This window comes from Catharus ustulatus, chromosome 4, assembly GCF_009819885.2.
Source record: "Catharus ustulatus isolate bCatUst1 chromosome 4, bCatUst1.pri.v2, whole genome shotgun sequence".
Lineage (NCBI taxonomy): Eukaryota > Metazoa > Chordata > Aves > Passeriformes > Turdidae > Catharus > Catharus ustulatus.
In genome coordinates this window covers 31,746,936-31,770,576 of record NC_046224.1, presented here as the reverse complement: position 1 = coordinate 31,770,576, position 23,641 = coordinate 31,746,936, and the positions used below count along the sequence as shown (strand labels likewise).

General features: G+C 39.1%; 1 protein-coding gene across 4 annotated transcripts; it reads left to right on the top strand.

Moving 5' to 3' along the window:
- Positions 1–12,746: 12,746 nt before the first annotated feature.
- GPR85 (G protein-coupled receptor 85) lies at positions 12,747–22,942 on the top strand. Of its 4 annotated transcripts, XM_033058339.2 has the most exons (3): positions 12,747–13,117; positions 13,212–13,765; positions 15,419–22,942. In XM_033058339.2, the coding sequence occupies exon 3, from the start codon at positions 15,594–15,596 to the stop codon at positions 16,704–16,706; it is 1,113 nt and encodes a 370-aa protein (XP_032914230.1). In that variant the 5' UTR covers positions 12,747–13,117; positions 13,212–13,765; positions 15,419–15,593; the 3' UTR covers positions 16,707–22,942. The 4 variants fall into 4 exon arrangements, with proteins under 4 accessions (XP_032914230.1, XP_042635152.1, XP_032914232.1 ...); XM_042779218.1 differs by having other exon boundaries at positions 12,747–13,765; XM_033058341.2 differs by lacking the exons at positions 12,747–13,117; positions 13,212–13,765 and adding an exon at positions 13,775–14,080.
- Positions 22,943–23,641: the final 699 nt, after the last annotated feature.

Sequence of the window (23,641 nt, the reverse complement as noted above, 5' to 3'; positions counted from 1 at the left end):
TCCTGCCTAGGAAGTGACAGACAGCTGTGTCTCCTTGGGTGCCAAATGCATGCCCAGGCCACTGCTACACTCTCACTCTATAGATTCATCTCTTACTGTGAAAAAAGCCAAATAGGTGATGAGCTATTTGTTTAAACTTTCGGGAATAGCTCTGTAGATGATACATCTTTAACCTTCCATGCCAGATTTCACATTTCAAAATTTAATATTGTTGGTACACTAAATTCTTAAAAAACACAGTATATAATTTTTTTAAAATACAGTATCCATGTGGGCTGAAGTGAATGCATCTAGGAGAAGTAGAAAAGCAGAGGACACTGCCAGATGAAAGGATATTCTAAATTGTCCATCCAAAAAAAGGGGGAAAAAAATCATCTTTGGTAAGAGTCTGAGCCAAGAAATGTACAAGGTGACCTCCAGAGGTCCTTTCCAACCTAATTTACTGTATGATTCTATGAAATCCTAGTTGTAAATGGGATGCATAAACAGAAGCTCAATTCATTTGTATCTTCATTGCAAACAAGGATATATTTGTGGTGAACAAATCTAATCACAGTGTGAGCCCATGGGGAACCTGACTGCAAAAGCTGTGAGGCTGTTCAGTCATCATGTAAGACCACAGGGAAACCAGATGTACCAGGATTCTCCCACTGTGTCTAGTGAAACTCAATCCCTGAGGCATTAAAAGGTTATGGAAAAAAGGGAGCAAATGCAACACATGTCCACTAATCCTCTTTTCAGAGTGGGATTTTTAGAGATGGGTTTATGGGGCTAGTACTGTACTTCAAATGGAATTCAACTGCTTCAGTCTAAAGCCCCAAATGTGAATTATGTCAACTCCAGCCCAAGTCAACATTTTGAAAATATTAAGATTTGACAGCCAGAATAAAAGACCTTGTTGCTTGTGGGTTTCCCATTGGCATCAGTGGGAGTTTAAGGACAAGGTCAAATTCAAAATACAGGTTTGGATGCAGTAGATATGATGATAGGCTGGAGGGGTCCCTGCATTTGACCAGTAGTGAACCTTGCACCAGATGGTGCTCTTTGGGAACTGCAGCCATGTTAGTCTCCATCTACATCTCTTTCCTTAGAAAAATAATAGCTGAATTATTTATTGTGATAACTGAATGCCAAATTTTCATCTAGTTTAAAAACAGCCTGAAGTTTCTGAAATCAGTGCAGTCATCCTGATTTAAATTCATTTTGAACAGAAAACACAAGAGGCTTCATTCTGACCTTGCACCAGCCCTTATGCAGTAGAATTATTCTTGATTTCCATTTATGTGAAAATCTAAATTAGTTCTTAAAATAGACTTTTTTTTCTCCCAGTCTGCAACCAGTAAATTATTTGACCTACATCTTAATAAATACTAGAAAAAAATTATTCTCATTATTCTCATTCCACAAATACACTTCAGAACTTGTGTATTCAATTTAGACTCTACTGTTTTGCCCCCCCCCCCAAGATTTATCAAGAAAGGAAAGGAAAATCCACAAGCCAGCCCACTGTCAAAGACACCATACTAATACGAAGTGCCTCTTTGCCCACTTTTAATATATGTGTGCCATACATGACTGGTGTACATCTGCTTACCTTTCTGCCTTGTTGTTCTTACTATTTCAGCAATAAAAGCAATCTGTTTGTGTCAAACTGTTCCTTAGGAACTCCTTTCACCTAGTCTATGTGGGGTACTACGTATTAAATAAGAACTTCATAGATTTTCTTTTCCTGTCCAAAAGTAACACTGAAATCCCAGTAAAAAGGATTACATGCTCTCAATTTCAGAAGGACCAGCAAGGAAATTACTATAGCTATAGATAGAAATGCAAAGGACTAGAAATCTCAAATTTCATGAGTTTTGCCAGAGGTTTCTCTGCTTAACTCCCAATACATTTAATAAGAATTAAGAATTAAAATCTCTTCTACTTTCAAAGGGATACTGACCTTCCAGTAGTGAATGTAAAGCATGTGATCACTTTATGTACAGTACCAAAGTAATCTGAAATTGACAGTACATAATAATTGCCAGCCTGCTGCCTTAGTGTATCATAATGTCAACTGTTGTAACTCAGGAAAGTTGCCTAATTCATTGTAAAATACAGGCTTTAGGAAACAAATGTCATAGAAACAGGGCAGAGACACTGACAGATATACCTATCAAAGGTAGAGAAAGATGTAGCTTTTATGAAACTGGGACATTTGTAGTGTATTATAAGTATATATGTTTCTTTATACTTACCACCAATGTAATAGAAACCCATAAACTACATTGGTTCCAAAAGTTCGTTCTAGGATGCTCACACTGAACAGACCAGAACAAATCTTTCACCGAACCCGGGTAGAGGGGCTTAAGAAGTCCCTTCTCAAAACTGCTCTATAATGCACTTTTTTTCACATCACAGCAAACCTAAGCCTTAAACCATAATGCTGAGTCAAAATCTACTAGACTTGTATCTATTTCTTCATTTTAGCACTTGGAAGTTCAATGTTAAAGTCTCAACATATTCTCAATACAACCAATTATTCATCCTCTTACTCTTCTTGTATTTTTTGATTTCAGAAGCTCCCAGGCATGGATTAACATGTAGGCTTTTTACATTAAAAAGAAGCATTCCACTTTCTGTTTTGCAAGTGTATCTGTTCACTGGGAGCTATATTTGAATAGCCATACTCCAATTTACAGATTTTTAAGTGAAGGTTAAAGAGCTTAAGGGTTGAAAAGCCTACCTCACCTTAAAATAGTTTTGTTTTTAGTATGTTCATTACTGTATTTTAAGACTTCCAAGTATACCAGAAGCCTGAAAGTTTCTTAAATAAGGCCTTTACTTTCACTGTCTCCAGCTTCTCTGTATCCCCTGAAGGTTATCCCAGCTCCATTTATTGTCTAAATAGGTTTGCCGAAATTGGTAAAAAATTAATTTGAATCTAACCTTTTAATTCCACTAATTTTATGTTTTCATCTGTCTCTATCTGGCTGTAGCAGCAAAAAATAACTTCTTACATCCCTGCAACAAGTTTTTCTTCTGATTTCTTATGTCTTACTCCAGAATCACCAGTAAGTTACCTTCCCTTTTTAAACTTTTGCTTCTCTTCCCTTTTTTTATTTCTCTTTCAGCATCACCAAGCTTTCCCAAGATGTCATCCATGTTTTGGTAACTAACCTACATGGGAATATAAATCATTCTGAGCAATTGCCAGCTCTTTATGGCTGAAGGTCTTCCATCTGATTTCAGCTTGCCAGCATTTCATTATGTCCCATGGTTGGCCTTGTGGCAGTGTCCTTTGAAAATTCAGTGCACTAAAAAGGTTAGGAAAAAAGAAGTAACTTTCTTTTCATCAACATAGAGCATGCAGGTTGAAACAGATATACCTTGAGGACCCGTCATTTCAAAGAGAATTTGTAAGTTTTACACAAATTCTTCAAATTGCCACAGTTTTGTTATGCATGAGTATCTATGAATAGTTATTATACATAATAGAGAGATACAGTATCAACTAAATGTTCTGTTAGCTTTTGAAGCATTACATTAATTCCAAATTTGCAATGCAGCACACAATAACACAACAGGTATGTTTTACTTGGTTACTGCTGGTACTGTACTGTGAGGAGCTGGTGTGTTGACTCATTAAAAGAGCATTTTTTTGTCTACATACTTATCTCAGAGTGGGAAAAACAGACTAATCTTATTTCCACATTTTGTTTTAATAATGTACAAATAGGTACAGTGAGACTTAATAAAATTATGCAGTGAGGAACTCTAATAGCTTAAGAGGTAGTTTAATTATCTAAAACATGACTTGAGCAGAATCCATAAAAAAAGGACCCAGAAATCCCTTATGGCAGCAACAGAAAGACTTACCAGTGCAAATTTTCAACTGACATTTGACATTTGCCCTTTAGACATGAGGTTGCAAGCTTTCCTTTCACATGCAGAACTGACCAAGAGTGTGCAGTGCAGAACCCCTGTGGTCCAGATGTGATACAGAGCATAACCTGAATGTCTTGCTTCCAGCAATGTCCCTGTAAGAGTCTGATCTGAGTGGTGTATTCAGGTAAGGTACGTCAGCAGTAGTGCTGAGTCCAGTGAATGCCCAAATGCTGCAGGAAATCCAGATTTTTTTTTCCACCTAGTACTTACTGACATTGCTCAAAACAAGATCTGGAATTCAAGCCCAGTCTCCCACCTCCAAAAAGAGTTCTCTGAAGTACTAGACAGGACAGTTCTGGAAAGAATGGTCTCCTGTTTATCCTGGACTCTCCAGCTGCAAAAATGCAAGAGCAATGAGAGAGGGAGAGTGGGATGTGAGCAAAAGAGTCTGACTTCCATGTTTGCTGCTTAGGATACCTGCCTCTTATGGCAAGATTTAGGTCCTGGTCTCAGCTTCATAGCCTGACACTATGCAATCAATCAGAAAACACAGCAAAACCAGCACTAACCAATCTATGTAGCTGGGACCAGACCCATACATTTCTCCTGCCATCACACTATCTTATCTAGTACAGTGCAACATCCTGATTCTGCTCAATGTTTCACTCTTTTTTTTAAATACCACACTCAAACATTGGCTGACCACATGCAAATACTAGTCCAATTTAGCAAAAGATACTGCCATTTGCTACTGTTAGGCTTGACTAGTTTTCCAGGTGACATTTCAAATAAAACATTAATTCTTTCATACCTCCATGAAACAGGCAATGCAGTAGTAAATTAATATTTACAGTTTTAGAGTTACATCAGAGCTGCATTCAGGCAGCTCCTACTGTGCCCTCACAGTGCTGTTCTGATAGTATTTGCAGAATTCAAATTGTTGTGTTTTTTAACAAGATGACCTCCCTTATTGAGAGACTGTTCTCTGCATCTTCACCAGTATAAAACTTTAAATTATTTCTCCTTATTCTACACATAAATGAGAATTTTAATCATTTAATATCCAGTAAACTGACAAAATGGGACTATGGCATAAGGTTCTAGGTATCAAATTATTTGCAGTGAACAGTTAACAGCTGATCTGCCATGAATATCTGAAACTATTTTCACTTTCTAAATCATAACACCTAAAGCTTTGTAGTAGAACATATATTCATGGTAACTGCTTGCAAAACCAATGTTCACCCTCCACCTCAGACATTACAGATTTGACTCTGTCTCAATCTTGTGCATTCAAAGCAATTATCATTCAGCAGCACACCTTTTAAAACAATTTCTATTTTCTTTACAGAGCTTTAAGTCAATCCAGAGTCATTAAACAATATTATATAATACAAATATATAGACATATATATAGTATCCATACATAAATATATAAAATGTGTACCGTGTATGTGTTTTCTTAAAACTTGAAAAATATTTGCATGAAGGCTAATGCCTAGGTGTGAACTGGTTATAGCAGAAAAAAATAAATATTTCTTACATTGACACTGTTAATTTTTGTCCCTAAGCACAGTCTAAAAGATAGCTTTGAAAGATGTCAGTGACAGTTATCCTATTTTATCCTATTATTTTTAAATCCCCCCTCAGTATATTGCTAGAAATAGAAAATTCTATTGTCAAATAGTCTCTCTAATCCTACAACATACTGTCCATCCCATGGCTCACCTCTAAACTACCTTAAAGACAGCCGAAAATTGAAGTATTTATATATCTCAGCTCTACAAAAATGATTGATTTGACACATATCCTTATGCACTGATAATAGTCATGCAAATATGAACACATAAGCACAAGAAGAAATGGTGCAGTAACTGCAGCAGAGGCAAAAGGAGCTCAGCAGTGTGGCTCAGTATCAAACTGATACTGAACTGGTCAATAGGATGTGCAGCCTGTCGCAAAACCAGCATGGCCTTTACTACCTGCCATTCCGCCCTGGATGCAGAAACCACATATCCAGGGTCTGTTCAGTGCACATCTGAGTGTAGCCAAGCCTGATCACCAAGACACCAAACAAACGGATTAAAATTTCAAGCCTTGACCAACAGATGAATCACTGTATGCTGAAGCCTCTGTTACAGACCAGGGTCCCTAGGGAGTGGTGGCCAGTCTGAAACTGGAGGCCAGCCAAGGGAAAAAGGTAAACTCTAGGACATGCAACCAACACCTACATTAACAAAATTTATAGGAAGCTCACCTGCCTCTGAGACCTCTCTGCTCATGTATCAGACTTCACTAAAATCAGCCTTCAGGTTTAAAAGAGAAGGAAAGGAAGAAATATGCATAAATTCACTTAGGCATTATATAGCTTCATGACAGAAGGTATATGAAAAATAATGGACCATAATCACTCCTTTCATTAGGCCCCAACTACATCCTAATAATCTCTAGTGAACCAACAGCACTAAAAGACATGGGAGAAAAACCTGCTAACCCAGTAGTTCCCCCCAGCCAAAGAATATTCTGTGCATATCGATAATGCTGGAAAACTATGAAAGAGTTTGGGATAGAACTAGGTTTACGTAACAGGTAAAGTTACATGCATCTTACATAAGTCTGTCTTTGCTTTATATTGGATACATTAAAATGTTGAACACAGCTCAGAACACAGCTCAGCTGGAAGAAGTCATCTTTCCTCTGTCTCTCAAGCATTTTCAAGTTTGTCTGTCAAGGCAAGCATTCTGTTCTGTAATGTCACTAACCCCATTCATTTTGCTCCACAGTGTTCCATTGGCGCCTGTAATGGTGATAGGAAAAATGTGTTCCTCAGTGCTGTGATTGGCACTGTTAATGACCATGACACTGCAGAGCTGCTCTGTGCTTCGGCAGGGTTAGCTGATTTCAAGACCTGATTTTCCATTTAACAAGGTAAACCAGGAGTATTGTATAGCTGTGGAAAAGCATTTTACTGAAAATCAAATGTTAAAATCGCATAGACAAAAGGATTATAAAACATAATACCTGAGAAGGAGTGAGGTGCAGAAAAAACACAAACCATTTTGTTTAAAAAATAAAAACTACAAGATTTCTAAAGCCAACAGACAACACTTCTAAAATCACTGTAAACAGATTCCCCCACTGCAGCAAATTAACAGAGCTTTCCATGTTAGTGGTCCTGAGTGCTGACTTGCATTGACAGGAAATCTTTGCATGTATGGAAGTGCTCCCCTTCGACTCAAAAGTCATTGATACATGGTAAGATAGGAGAACAGTCACTGAAGAGGCCAAGGTTGCTTAGCTGTGCATCAGAAACAAAACATCATTAACATGGCCCTGGGTCAGTGCTCCCAATTCAACTTATAAATTCTGGAATACTTTCTAGCTGTTTCTCACCAGATTGTTTTCATATTATTTGTTAGATAAGCCTCATGCAAAAATCATGCTTTTCACCCATTGTGATTTAGTCATGAATTCCTAATGTGCTCAGCTGCTTTCACATATTTTGGTTGTTGAATTATACCACTGTGATGTATTCACATTACCGTATGTCATGCAGAGGAAAAACAAATAGTGAATGGAATGTATTTACAGTGGTTGAAAGACGTATTGTAGATTATACTAAAAGATCAACAATTAATTACATTGATTAAACAGCAGAAGAAAATATATTAAATAAATGAATCACTATTTCTGTAAGACTATTCCTTGTGTCTATGTATATGCTTCAACAAATCCCATCTACAAGATATGTAAGAAATGGTTTTTTATTTTTTGTATAGAGAAAGAAGTATTCTCCCTCCTGTTCCAAATTCAATTACCAAAACACCAACAGGTTTTCTGGTATAGAAAGAGCGTGAAGAGACTGGATTTAGCAGGAACTTCACTAAGATTGGTTCATATTCTCTTGATGTTCTGGCAAGAGGTTCTTTCTCCTCCCCAGCCATGCAGGTAAAAATAGTCTTCCTGAGGTCAGTAGCTCAAGGCCCTGCTGTAGACACTGTTACTGAAGCATTTTTACAGTGTTGCCCATATTAACTAAAAACTCTTGATGGATTAGGAATCTCAATGCTTCCCACTAACAAAAATGCAAGTTCAAAATAATTCACGTTAAAAGATTTGTTACACAGACATGCAAGATAGTGTCTATCCTCCACTATGAAAAAAATCTAACCAAACAACCCCAAACTTGAACTAAACAACTTGCATAAAGACTACATTTTGAATATTACATTATTTACATATTTGCATGGAGAGATCCAAGATGAAAGTATTAGAGAAATACTCTCAAGTATTCTCAACCATTCAAAAATAGTATCTGAACAAATGCTTGAAACTACTTCTTCAGATACCATGGAGTTCCTTTTTTTTTTCCTTCTATGGAGCTCAGTATAGATCTGCATCACTGTGGATGTGACTTGCTTTATCATTTTTAAGTCATTTGTTATCACTCATCCTCAGCTGTGAAAACAAGCATTTTGGTAATTCTTCAGCACAGGAGCACACATACATACATGGTGCACAAACAACAAAGACAGCATATGAACCTTTCTTTGACTCACTAACACTCACTTTTCTCTTTTCCCCTCTATTCATATATGTGACACCACTATTTCTGAAGTCCAGCAATTTCAAAATGTACCTTATCTTTTTGCAGGCACAAGTAATTACCAGTGCAATTTAACATTGTTAATTACTCATGGCCACTGTTAAATTCATTTGCATTTTTAACTACCTGATATGCAAGTGAAGACAAGTAATTCCATGTCCACTCTACCTAAATTGAACAATAACTGAACTTAACAGTGCAACACTGATGTAGCAGTTTATCTACAAAACCTAGATGTAAATTATGTGTCCAGTCTTTCAAATGCAGTCCTAGTGACAAACTGGTAAAAGGTATTTAGAAGCCTAAGGATACAGGTGAGTATCTAAAGGGATTTTTTGAAACATATAGGTGCCTCACTCCCATTGGAACCACGTAGAGCAGTTTTCCTCTGCAGGACAAAGTATTTTTCATGCTTGGTAGATAAGTATATTTGCATTTAAATCTTCATTTATTCCTGTGTAAAAATGCAACACAGATGTACTTTTAAGAACCAAAATTAATTTTCAAAGGCACCTATGAAATATTTTTTAATACTGAATTAAATGTTTTTGAGAAATACTTATAAAACATCAGGGGGTCTGACTAAACGTTAACATTTTAAAATGTAATTATTATCCATAAGAATTTTTATAGCCACATGAATGTAATTTTGTTGAGGGTGAAAACATGCATCACCAGGCAGAGACCACTAAAGAGATTTTCAGTGTGGGGTGAAATTTATGTTTGTGTTGAGAGCCAACCCAGGAGCCAGACACTGCCAACAAATGTCTTTACTCTGAAATCACTTTACTAAGGATAAGAACCAAATATATTGCAGATGACATTCTCTATTGTGCAGGGGTCCTACACAGGTCTCTGTATTATATAAGTCTTACTTAAATACTATTCCACAGCTGTACAAATCTACTGCACGGGCAAGAAAGTTCCCTTGAAAAAATTCCTTGAGGCCTTTGAAAAGGATGCACTTTAGTAGCATCTATCACAGTTTCTCAAGCAATACATAAATCTTGTGCTGGCCTCTGCACAGGGGTGGGCATACCTTGTAGATTATCTCTCCTGTGTTGTAGAAACATTGTAAAATCCTACAGTGCTTAAATTTACATTATGCAGAATGGGTTGACATTGCATATATACAAATTTCAAGACAGTCAGTAAACACATTAATTACTGAAATGTTCAAGACAAAAGGGACTTGAGTACTTAGATTTTTATCTGACAACTTCTGGCCCCATGCTGAAATCCTCAGTCCACTGAAATATTTGAGAGACATTACTGAGCATATATCTCACCCCATATTTTCAACTGTCATCATTACCCTTTCTTCTAACACAATCTCTATCTCAGATTCTATTAGTGAGATTTCTCAGACTCTAAAAAACCTCTCCCATTCTGAGGAAAAGGTTCAAAACAATGGGAATCACCCAGCATCCTCACCAGGTTCATAACTGTGGTACAGATTTTCAGGGCACATATCCTCAAAAGAAACAGATGGCAAGTACCCCAAATGCTACCTACACACCAACAAATTCCTCTGCAATAATATTTAACTGGGCCCCGTCTCCGCACGCAGGTTCCTGGCTCCCTGGCCACGAGTACCCAAGCCTCATGCGAGTGAACTGCCCAAACCTGCAGATGATATCAAAGAATGACAATATCAAAGTAGGGTTCTCCAAAAATATGATCTTGATCTGGGAGTGGACTTAGTGGATCCAATTCACTAAACAGTGTTTCTTGGTCATTCTTGAATAGTACCTAATTTGGAAAAAAACCCAAAGAGCTGGGATACAGAATCCTCAGTCATCATCAACAAAGCTGAGTATTTCACCAGTTATTTTATTGGCCATGATAATTAAATAACTCAAACAGGAGAAAATGAAAGAACTCTGTACCATAACTCTCAAGAACTTTATAGTAGAGTTGTCCAAACTTGGAGATGGTTCTCATCTTTGATCTAAATCAGAAAATCAGCAAAATTGCCTTGCCTCTCTCATTTTCCAGTGGAAGTTCTAATCAGTCTGCTGCTAACTCTAACAAGGTACATGAACCTCCTGTACTTGTTTTCCTACTTCACTTACACTGTATCCTTCTACCCTTCCTTCATGAGGCATAGCAGTACAGAAGTAGGAAAAGTAAAAAAGTCAGGGAAACATATTTATTTTCCTAAGAGGAATCACTTCTGATGTGCTTGTTTGGGACCATGGGTCCTCTGTGTTTTGGAGCCTCCTTTGTGTTGTCCTTAGCATGACCACTGCTTATATTGTGTGTTGGGCAATTTATTCAAGATTCAGGATCTGTCCTTGTGCCAAAACCCCAAGAAATTCTTCTTGGCTACCCCTAATCCAGTCATTTTGCAACATGGGCTGCCTCAAACTTTTTCTCCTGAACCTTTCCCATCTCTATTCAAGCTGTTTTGAAGAACTTATTAGCACAGACCTCATCACCTGTCCTTATATATCTCTTCTCCCTGCTTTCCAATTGTTCTTGCTTTCTGGAGCCATCTTTTTCTGACATCTGCCTTCACCTTCCACATTCTCAGCCCTGTGACTCTTGAATTTTTTTTCTCTACATGGAGGATGTGACGTGCTACCTGTGCAACAGTTAAACACAGCATTATGTCACCCCACTCTCTTACTTTGCAACAAAGATTTCTCTTGACTGACTCTACCCTTACAACGAACAGAATAGAGTTCTTTAGATTTGTGACTCAGAATGAGATAATCTGCTCCCTAATGTATCCCTTTCTCAGTGATTTCTATGTTAGGAAACTAACTTTGCTTTGCGGCACTTCAATCTAGATGTCAACATTTTGTTGAAAAAATTTAAAGACTTGTTCTCAGGTTACGCCTATGATGATGAATGGGTTTATGCTGAAGTGGTGGTTGAACACTGAATGAATGCTGAAGTTCACAGCTTACTTCTAAGCAGTTTGTTACATGTCTAAAAGGAGAGTGAGTTTTAAAATGTTATTTAGCAACATAATTTTGTAACCTTCTCTAAAAGAAAGCCCAGACAGAATAAAGTTAAAACCCATGGCAATGGATCTATTTTATGACAATGATGATCGTGTTGCATTGTTTACTCCTAAGAAAAACTCATCCTTCTTAAACATATCAGAGTGTAAAGAATAGGCCCTGATCATGACCATACTATAGTCATTCTGTACCACATATTATGAATCTTCCTAATCTTGCACTGCAAATGTTTCATTTCTATGCATGGCATTTAGAGAAATCATTGCTATATTAGGCTATTAAAATTACTTCCCTGCCCTTCACATTTCAAGAATGACTTCAAAGATCATTGTTTGTGTCACTTTGAGTACATATATTTAACAACAAAGAAAGAATACCTGGAGGGGTCTGCATAGCTTAGGTGATTGTGACATGAGAAGTGCAACTTGAATTAGTAACTTTAACCACCCAAAATGCCAGTTTTTAAAAGTGCAGCTAACCCTTGTCACCCCAAAGATGAGCACCATCATGTCCTCGTAACTACATTTGCAGAAAAAAAAAAAAAAAAAAAAGAAATGGTGTGGTACTGGTGTTTTGTGTCAATTTTCTGTCTAAGAATGAAATTTATCCGAAACAAACCACATGGTTGAAATAGCGCAATGTTGGTTTTAAATACATGCATTTTCCAGTGGCTGCAGACCTCCAGGCTTGGTCAGGCTGCTAGTGAAGCTAATTTTGTGGTTTGGCAACCAAATCCAAGGCCTTTTAGTGAGTGTCCAAAAAAAAGAACCCAAACCTGACAACAGCTTTAAAAAATGCCAGCAGTCTACAAACGGTCTCACAGATGTGACACACATTATGAATCAACCCTATAAATCTGTCCCACAGAAGGATTTATTCTGGCTTGAGTGGAAGCTCCCAGCGAAGAAGTTCCTCAGGATCCAAATCTCTCGACCCAAAACAAGCTGCTCCCCAACTGCCTTGCAGCAAAAGCGAATTACTCTTGGGGCATGGCTTTCATGTTCCCTCTTCTCCCGGATAAACTTCCATACAAACCGAAGAGGCGGGAGGGCGGAGGGATCCCAACCCTTCCCGCCTGCTCCCGGTTTTGCCGCGGCGGCACCAGCGAGGGTCAGTGCCAGCGGGTGCGGGGGCCGGCGGGAGGTCCCTGCGGCGGCCCAGGCCACAGCCCGCCGCCTCCCGGCGCCGCCGCCCCGGCCCACCGGCCCGCATGACATCATCGGGACGGCTCGGGATCGATCCCCGCCGGCCGCCGGCTCGGGCGGGCGCTCCTCCGCGGCGGCCGCCGCTGCCGCCCTGCGCGCCCACGGGGAACGCCGGCCGTGCCGCGGACGGAACGGGCTGACACCGGATCCATCCCCGCCGCCATGCAGCGAGCGCGCTGACAGTTCTGCGCCGGCTTCGGGCTGCTCCACGGGCTGCCTGCCGGGGGAAAGGTGCGGTGTCCTCACGGCCCCGCGGCGAATGCGCCCTCCGCGAACGACGGCGCTTGTTAAGGAGCCCTCCCTGGCTCGGGGGTCAGGAAGAAGGAATTCACCGGGTGGGAATCGGGAGCAAGGAAAACGAGCCACGAGCGGGAGGATCAAGCAGCAGCAGCTGAAGAAACCGCCCGGTGCCTCTCCTGACAGGCTGCGACGCGCAGCGCGGCGGGCGCTTGCAGACCCCCGCTGTAAGCGAATGGGGCGGGGGGGGGAGCCCAGAGGCATAAACAAGGAGCGCAGGACCTAATTCCTTCCCCTCCCTTTCCTCACTGGCTTGCCCAGGCTCGCCAATAAATCCAGCTCGGCTATACATCGTGATGGGAACGTGCTGCCAAGGAGGCTGCCTTCCCGTCACTGAGGATGCTGCCTGCCCCTCACTGAGGAGGCTGCTGCCGCCGGGGCTGCCTGCACACCACTGAGCAGGCTGCTGCTGCCGCGGAGGTTGCCGTGCCCTCTCTGAGACAGCAGCGGCTGCCGCCGCCGAGCCTGCCGTGCCCTCATTGAGGCGGCCGCCGCCGCTGCGTTACAGGCAGAGATTGTGGCGCTGCGACAGGGGAGGACGGGGCTCGGCGCGCAGGGGGGCGGCGCGAGGAGCATGCGCCGCCCGAGCCACTGACTGGATCCTCAGCCAAGGTACCGAGGCAAAAAAAAAAAAAAAAAAAAAAAAGGAAATAACCAAAAAAAAAAAAAAAAGGAAGAACGACGAAAAACGAAAAGGATTGAGAGAAAGAAGAATGAATGACGGTGGAGGAGAATAGAAAAGACCGCCAGGGTAAAGCAGCCCCGGTCGGCGGGAAGGAGCAGCTCTGGCATGTGGGGATCTCCGGCGCCAACAGGTAGGAGCAGAGGGGCTGGGGGCGCCGAGGGCTGCCGCGGCTGCAGGTGCGTGCTGAGAGGGCTCTCCCGCTCAGGGGGCTATTTCCAAAGAAGTGGCATGATGGAAGCCCTCACAGACAATGCCTCTTCCGCTCTCCCCAGCTCCCCGCCGCGGGGGGCTCTCTCACGGCTCCGGCAGATGCGGCTGATGCCAGGCAGCGGCACCCGGGCTGCCGTGCAGCGCGGCGCAGTCCAGCCCTGCATGGCCGGGCGCGGGGGAGCGGCGGTGGCCGTGAGTGCGTGTGCCAGGCGCGGCGGAGGTGCCAGCGGGGCCGGTGCGTGTGCGGCGTGCGGGCTGGGTGTGCGGAGGCTGGGCCGGCCGCCGCGGGGACAGCTCCACGGAGGAGGGGGAGCGGCGGGGCTGGCGGGAGGGGGAGGGGGAGCCTGATTTCATGGTTTTAAAACGATGCCATGATCTGATCAGCCTCTGTTTACACAGCAGCAATCAGGCTCTTTTGTGGACGGTAAGAATGGAAGGATTTTGCTGGGATTCAGTGGGAATATCCTTTGTACACCCGAGGTGGCATAGGAAACACTTCGTGTGAATAACGAAGGAGCCTGATCATGCCTGCTGTGGCTCCTGTCCCTGGCTCTGGAGGGAGAAAAAAGAAAAACAAAACAAAACCAAAAAAAAGCAACAGACAGTTCTTTATTTTATTTTATTTTATTTTATTGCATGATATGGGTTCCGGTACGATTCACTGGGAGGATTACTGGGAATCGCGGAGCCCTAATTAGCTAAAAATAATTTTTAAAAAACCCCCAAAAAACAAAAAAAAACCCCAGAAAACAGTTTATATGTTAATTTAAGCATAACTAAAACTAGCCCTCCTGAAAAGATGGGCATTATATCTTGGCTGTGCTGCCTATTTTTGCTCAGTATTTACACTGACCGTTGCTTATTATGAATTATGTCGAGGCTTTAACGATTTGCATTAAAGCATGGGGGAAGGGGGGGAGGCCGGGGGGACGACACCCTAAAGCATGCTGCTGTCGACTGTCTAGATACCTGTTTATCTAAAAGCCTAAATGATAAAATTATGGTTTATAGCAGGAAGGGAGGGGGGTAGTGAATACTGTTTCTCTTACAAAATGCATAAACTAACACTGTGTGATTAATGTGCTTTGGTGACTTGGGTTAAAAAACATAAATTCTGCAGGGTTTCTTTGGGTGTGATCCATATCAACACAGCAGTTGCCTCTTAAAACATTGACAAATACTGTAGCCATAAAATAAATGTAGGTAATGTCAGAATATCAGCAGTCTTTGGGGATTCTTTAAAAAAGATGTCAGTGATTAACTCCTGGGCTTGCAAACTGGGAATCTTTTGATTCATAAAATCTCTGAGGCTTTAACTGTGAAACTGTATGTGCTACCAAATATAAGGAGCATTGGTCAGTCATGAAACTGTAACAAGCCAAATCTGCCAATAGTCAATCATACTAAATAGTAAAAAAAAAAAAAAAAAAAAAAAGCCTCACGTTTTTTAAAAACAAACAATAGTACTCAAATTTACAACTTCATTTGGTTCTCCATAAATTAACATCTTTGTTAGCACTTTCTGGCATCATTTTGTGTTAACTTAAGAACTGATAGCTCGATTTTTTTTCAGATATTTTGATGGCATGACAAATCAGAAAGAAGAGGATGTACTGTATGACTAGACACAAGATCAGTTCTGTTTGTGGATTACATTTTCAGTAAGATGTATGGATCTATTTTTTCCTTGTTCTTAAATATAGATCATGAGACTTGACTGAGGCAATATACATATCATCCATCCATCTATGGCGAACTACAGCCATGCAGCTGACAACATTTTACAAAATCTCTCTCCTTTAACAGCTTTTCTGAAATTGACTTCACTGGGTTTCATAATAGGAGTCAGTGTGGTGGGTAACCTTCTGATCTCCATTTTGCTAGTCAAAGATAAGACCTTGCATAGAGCTCCTTACTACTTCCTGTTGGATCTTTGCTGCTCAGATATCCTCAGATCTGCAATTTGTTTCCCTTTTGTTTTCACCTCGGTAAAAAATGGCTCTACGTGGACGTATGGGACTCTTACTTGCAAAGTGATTGCCTTTTTGGGGGTTTTGTCCTGCTTTCACACTGCTTTCATGTTATTCTGCATAAGCGTCACGAGATACTTAGCTATTGCCCACCACCGTTTTTATACGAAGAGACTGACCTTCTGGACTTGTTTGGCTGTTATCTGTATGGTGTGGACTCTCTCTGTAGCCATGGCTTTCCCCCCAGTTTTAGATGTGGGCACCTACTCATTCATTAGGGAGGAAGACCAATGCACTTTCCAGCATCGTTCCTTCAGGGCTAATGATTCCTTGGGATTTATGCTTCTTCTTGCCCTTATCCTCCTAGCCACACAGCTTGTCTACCTCAAGCTGATATTTTTTGTTCATGATCGCAGGAAAATGAAGCCAGTCCAGTTTGTTGCAGCAGTGAGCCAGAACTGGACTTTTCATGGTCCTGGAGCCAGTGGTCAAGCAGCTGCTAATTGGCTGGCTGGATTCGGAAGGGGTCCCACACCTCCAACCTTGTTGGGAATCAGGCAAAACGCGAACACCACAGGCAGGAGGAGGCTACTGGTTTTAGATGAATTCAAAATGGAGAAGAGAATCAGCAGAATGTTCTACATCATGACATTCCTCTTTCTGACCTTGTGGGGTCCCTATTTGGTAGCCTGTTACTGGAGAGTTTTTGCAAGAGGGCCTGTAGTACCTGGGGGATTTCTAACGGCCGCTGTCTGGATGAGTTTTGCCCAAGCTGGAATCAATCCTTTTGTCTGCATTTTCTCCAACAGGGAGCTGAGGCGCTGTTTCAGCACAACCCTTCTTTACTGCAGAAAATCCAGGTTACCAAGGGAACCTTACTGTGTTATATGAGGGAGCATCTGTAAATCTTTAGCCTTGTGAAACACTACCATTCTCTGCTAAGCAATTGTGGCCTGTAGCCATGTCTTGAGAAGAAAATCAAGAATGGGATGTCAGCAGCTGTAAGGATTTGGGCAACATTCTGCAGTCTCTGCAATAGCTCACCTCTAATCCTGTTTTAAACCTAAACATGTTCCTGCTGACCACTGCTGAAGGTTTGTAATTAAGAACAAAGGACTGAACTACTGCCCTGAATTCCTTTATGTGGTTGAAATCTAGATTATGAAAGTAGCAGGTGCTAAGTATCAGTGCTAAATGCTGTGTATATCACTACATAAAATAAGAACATCAAAAAGATTAGCATTGGACATCTTAATAAATTAAGTTGATATGAGGTTAATGTGTTGATAAAACTAATTTTAGACATCTGAAGACCTTTAAAACATTTCATACAATTATTATTTTGCAAAGACTGAAAACTGGGGACTCAAGTACTGTAACTGATTAAAGATGTGCCATGCATTATTGGATTATCACACTTACAAATCTGTTTGCCTTGTGAGTAAGTTTTGGGGAGCATTCCAAAGCAGTATTTTTGTTCATATTTTGACTTTAATTTTTTTTTCTCCAAATATATTACTCTTTCTAATTACCATTTTCCTTAACAGTGAAATTACTAACATTTAACTGTATTCTGTGTTTTTTGCTGATTTGGTATAAAGTTTAATAGATTCTTATTTATATTTTTTAAAAAGCTAGATATCAGTCTGTTAGGCAACGTTAATGATAATATCCAGTCATAATTGAACAGTTATAATTATACAGAATAAACACATGTTGCCTTAAAGGGTTATCTAGTATCTTCCATTTTGTTTAGCATTGAAGCAAATAAGCAAGGAAAATTGAATCAATAACTCTGGTCAGTCATTTGGGAGTGCATGAAAGATCACTTAGTCCTCTTTTTTCCTTTTTACTCCAATGGTTCCCAAAATCAATATGCACATCACTGGGATTATCTGATTTTTTTCTAGGTGTGCCGCCCTTTCTAGTTCGTTCTGAGAAACACAGGCAGTTGATGTATGTTTATATTTTAAGACAGCTGTCATGGGGAGACCGCAGCCTTAGTATGATATCTTGCACAATTTGTGAAGCATTTATTCTACTGAAGGCACAGTCTTGTTTATATTTTCTGCACATTTTGGTGTATTGGTTGTTTTAAATTATTTAAGTTTTAACTTGTGAAAGCATATAATATGATTTCTTAGTATTTTAGAAATACATTAGAGTCTGTGAGTCTTTCCTTCTTTAAGATACAGATGTGTGGATTTCAATATAAAGTTGCATTTGCCAAAATTTACCTGTGTAGCTTGTTAATTTTCTTGGAATAAAATTTTACATTTTTCCAGTTATACAATTAACCTTTTTTATTTTGTCTAGTGAGCTAGCATGAAGTACTGAGAATGTAGCCATTATGAATTATTATCCTTTGCAGTCACTGTATTCCCAAACTGTAAATGCATGAATGATGGGGACCACAGGATTGATAAATTATATTATCTGCAGTAGCACTATTGTGTAGTTTATCATAATTACCCATCTATCTGTTCTAATATGTCAGTTATATTTAAAGTTACAACACAGTATTTGACTTTAACTTCACAGTTTAATTTTGGAAAATGTGTATAACTGAAGCACAAAATCATGAGTTTATCAGTCATAAAGAACACATATTTTTCTTAATTTTGGCAGAGACAAGACTAGAGGTCTTAATTCAGTATTGGTATATCTTGTCCTTTGTTGTAGTTTTATGACCAGCAAGTTAACGTATACTTACATGAGCAGCAGTCAATAATGGAAATGCTTAAATTTGTATGATAACATTATACAATATTATATGCAACAATTCAGACAGTTGTGTGTCTGTATGTGATCAGACAACTTGATCAAAGATTTGGTGAGCAATCTGTTTGACCTCACTTACACTTTTATACTGAGGTTGAGTAGTTGAGAGGCATGGCTTTATATACTGTGTTGAAACAGAAAAATTGCTAAAATAATGAGTCCTCATCAGTATAGGAATGTTTCAGAACGTAATTTGAAATGGGACCAATAAACTTCTACCAAAAGGACATTTTTATTACACTGAAAAAGGCTTTGAAATTAAGGTAGTTAAGCAATTGTCAAAGATAGAAGGAGTGAATAAAAACTGAATCGTATGTTGAGAAAAATTCTGAAAGTCATCCCACTTAAGTTTATTAAAAGGTTGATTGGCAATAACTTCAGTCTAATTTCTTTAAAATAGTAACCTTTACAAGGAACATTGATATTACATATTGTAATAAAGAAGTACATATAAATAAAGTTGTAAATAGTATATAGTTGTAGAAGTAGTCAGTTCTGAGGATTAGCCAGAAAATTTTCAACTATGAAATTTCAAAAGCTGCAAATCTGGGGCCTGACCTAACTCTCAATAAAGTCAGTTGGTGTTTTCCCATTAACTTCATTTGGAGTAGAAGCAGGCCCTAGCATTTCTATAGTACTATACTTCTGAAATACTAAGAAGGCTGTATTTACTATGCAGTGGGAAAAGAAAAAAATTAAATTATTTCCCTGGAAATTTTGCAAGCAGCAACTGATGTAAATTAAAATAATAAACAGTAAACAAGTCTGAAAGCAAATATTTTGCTAAATGTTTTTCTTTTGATATGAATATGATTCCTTTGGCTATATGACAATGCTGTATTGCTACCTGAGAAAGGGCAGATACTTTTCATTAAGTGGATTTTTAGAATTGTACCAGTAAGAAATCTTGTGACAAAGTATTTAGTTTTATTTTTTCTCCAGTGTTAAAAGGACAAGGGGATGTTCAGTGAAATTAAAAGCCAACATATAAAGTAACATTTTATACAAATTTATTACTCAGTGGAACACACTGGTAGGTGATGTCAAGTAGTTTAGAGAGATTCCTACAAAAGCTGTATGTATACATGAATTAAATCTGTGCTTGCACTTTTTGCCATCAGTGTCATTTTGATCCTAGTCAGCATATCAAAACTAATGTATTAAGGTATAAATTCAAAGGAGCAAGAAGGTTCATTCCAATTCAGTACACTGTTGTGTCACAGTATGAAAAGCCTTTTGCTTTCATTTTAGTACAGGAGTTAAGCTATTGCCAAAGCTAGAATACAGGACTAGTACATTAGTCCTTTCTTTTCAGAACAGCAAAGAATATCAAACTATTTTATGTGTGCATTGGTCTTTAATGTTCATGGGTAATGTGAAGTCAGAAGCTTTAATTTTCTGGTGAGAGACAAAAAATACCACAGATCTCCTGATGAAAAAAGCTGTCTACTCCTGTTCCTTTCCTGCCCTCTGTTGCCACACCAGTCCTTCAGCAGCCTTTCCATCAATCTTTTTACAAGAGTGAATGTTTCATACACTGAGTATTGTATTTCTCCTGCTCCTTGAGAAGTTTCTCAGCCATTCCTCCTCCCCAGCAGATAAGCTCCTGCAGCAGCTTCCCAGGGTTTGTCAGTGTCTGGGTTCCCTTCCTGAGGATGGAGAGGGACTGCCAGTTCCTTCCAGCTGCCTTTGTAGTTCATGGATCTTCGGGCACTTGGCCAGCATGCTGTGTGTCTCTGTCTTTTGGCTTTTCATGAAGTAGATGCTGTTAAAAATGAGAATGGGGAGGGGGCAGCAGGAAACTACTTTCCCTCTCACAAATTTTTCACAAGGAAACCACTGTTTTTGTTGCATTGCCCAAGCTCGTATTGTATTTTAAAAGCATAATCAGTGTTAATTACCTTCTAAATAAATAAAATATACAGTTAGCCAATTAGGTAAAAGTTTTTGGTACAACTATAGAGTCTTATTATAAAATGGCTTTTTGTCAGTCTCTAGGCCTTGGGGGAAGAGGAGTCCACTCTCTGTCTGCTTTTAAGTGCATTGTGTTTGTTCACTTGTTTTGCTTTTGCTTTGACTTTCAAGCATCTCAACATTTTATTTTTATTAATAGGAGTCCAGTATTTCATCTAGTTGTTATCACTCATGGATTTAAAAATTAACATTAAAGGGTACTCTGATGACTTTTGAGGTGAGTTAGGGAGGTGTTTTGGCAAGTGATTGATTTTTAGCAAATGTTCAATAAACCTGTGGGCTGCTGGGTTCTTCCATAGTTGCACAGTTACAGAGTCAGTTCTTAATTATTGAAACTAGCAATGGAGTAGACTAATGCACATAAAGCTAACATGCAGGTAATACAAAGCATGTCCACGTTGGATAAGAACTTCCTATGTGCATTACATTTATCAAGGAATAAAGTCAAGTAAAGAGTGAGATCAGAAATTCAAAGAATAATGGTGGGTGTTTTTCCCTTTTTTTCTGCTTTGTTTTAGCATAGCACTGCTAATCTGCAACCTGGGTTACACACCCACATACAACTGAGAGTTGCCTGTACAATTCTGAATAGCATATAGGCATCTTCCTTTAAGTTTATATTCATTGAGAGCTGTATGAGTGCACACTACTAATCTGATTGACTTTTCAGAGGAAAGAGAAGGCTCAGTCTGAGATACTGTTTTTCAAAATTAAAATTCAATAGAATTTCTCTGCTTTTGTATACTGAAGTGATTCTGAGTGTGAAGAAATCAGTGATTTAAATCAGCAATGATCATAAGTATACTCTGGTCATGACCATTAAAAACAGGACAAGATGACATTTTGCAATGCATGTGTCACAAATCAGAGTTTGATATTACATACCGAGACTTTGTGTGAGTGGGCTGAAAATAGTTCATATTTTTCTTTTAGAAAAAAGTATGATGAAGCTATCCATTTAAATGGATAAAGTTTTTAATAGCCAGTGTGGAAAAAGAAGGCTGAACTTTAAAAATTGCTCATTATAAATAGCAAACAGTTTTGGCGGTGTTTTTGTTCAACTGAACTGTGTAATTATATAAGTATATGATTACCAAAGGAGTGTCACAGTAAGTTAGGTTTTTTAGTAGTCTAGAAAGGAAATAAGTAACATCTATCTTCAGACAATTGAAATTCATTAATTACAGTCATCTATATGTTTTTATAAAATTTAGATTAAAAAATAATTATTTACATTGTCTATACTTATTGATTTATGTACTTAAAGAACAATGTAAAGCTTTAGACATTGAGTTGGCTGATGCAGCCCATTGAAAGACTTCTTTGTGGCACAAGTTTTGTACTGTGTTTTGTATGTAATATATGTAATAAGCACAAGAGATATAAAACCAGATATTATCTGATATCAACTTCAAACTGTGCTTTAGGTACAAAATTTCTCCCAGTGTTAGGCAAATGACTGTCTCCAGAGATTATTCAAAAATATTCTGTGCTACTTCACAAGAATTCTACTTCACCTTTGTTAAAGAGCAGTCTGGTTAAAGATGTGTATTTATTTTCATTCTATAAACATCAAGTTCAGGCATGCTCACATCCTTATGCAAATTGAAGAAATTGCTAAAAATAGAAAGTTTTGCACTATAATAATCATGGTGGATCAGATTCTTGAGATAGTATTAAAGGGTGGCACCGATACTTAATGACTACCCTAGGCAGAAGGTGGAAGGATGCAAAAAAGTATTCCTCCCTGTTTAGGAGCCGTTTAAAATACTGCTGTTGTCCCATAGTGAAACCATCTTCTGTGGAACTGGCCCAGCACAGGCCTGCAACCCACTCCATGTTGAGTTGAATCAGGACGTTGCACATACTCTGAGTACTCATGGGAGAAATTCAGCATTAGCAGAGGTCAGAAATTCCTAGACTATGTTCATAGGCTGCAGACAAGTGATAGATGCTTATCTCCTCAAAACAGAAGTCACAGAATAAACAGAGGCCAAGACATAAATGCTATTGTAAACTGCTTGGGATTTCATGCCCTCTTGGCCCCCTCAGAGGTCACTGAGAATACCTGTTTCATTATTTCATTCTTTGTTTGGGTTTTTGTTTGTTTGTTTGTTTGTTGAGTTGTTTTGAAAATACATGCCATCTCAGTTGCTCTATTCCATCCCACCCATTGCCAGTTGAACATTTGATGTAATGCTTAATCAAGTCTGTATATTCTTTAAAATATGTGTCTAATAGTGAAATGTGTTTGTAGCTTTGCACTGATTATGCAGATATGTATTACTGTTTGTTCTTGCTCATTTCCATAAGCATTTCTTGTGTTTCAAACACACAAATCCTATTTTTGAAATGAATGCATTCGACAATCATGTGTTTCCTCATTTTTCTGTGAAAACCTTTTAAGTTTTGGATGTTTCTCTTGTTTGTTCCAAAACACTAAATGCAGATTCTTAGGATCCATCACAGGGAACATTTGATTTCTTTGACTGAAGGACTGTTTGGACATAATGAGACTGAAATGTCTATTTAGGTCCTGTATAATAATTTATGGTGATGACTGGGTTATAGAATCGATAGTGGTGGGACTGCTGGAATAGGATATTTTGGTAACTGTGGCTTTAAATTACATCGTAAGTCATCTAGCACAAAGGAGAAATGCTCCTTTTGTAGGATAATTATGTAAATGAAAAGTAAACACACACACAAATGAGTACAGTTCTATAGGATTTTGATTAACATATTCAGTCATAGCTGTAGCAAGATGGGCATAAAGCAAAAAAACAAAAAGATAAAGTATTTTACCATTTGAAACTTAATCCTTGTAAGTTTGGCTTGATTCCTGCAATCCCTATTATAGGAAAATTTCCCTTCTCTTTTGTGGAAACTCATCTCAATAAAGGCTACAAGATCTTTGTAATTTATATCAATGTTTATGTTTTTTACTTGACTAGTTCTCAGTGAGAGCATGACACAGCAGGACTGTAAATGTAATCTCTGTCATAGTGTATGTGCAAAATGAATCTTTGAGTGGGTTTCAAGAGGGAGTCTGTACGCACATAGATTTATTT

Coding starts and splice junctions, on each gene's coding strand:
- GPR85 (XM_033058339.2), top strand. CDS start 15,594: ATGGCGAACTACAGCCATGCAGCTGACAACATTTTACAAAATCTCTCT.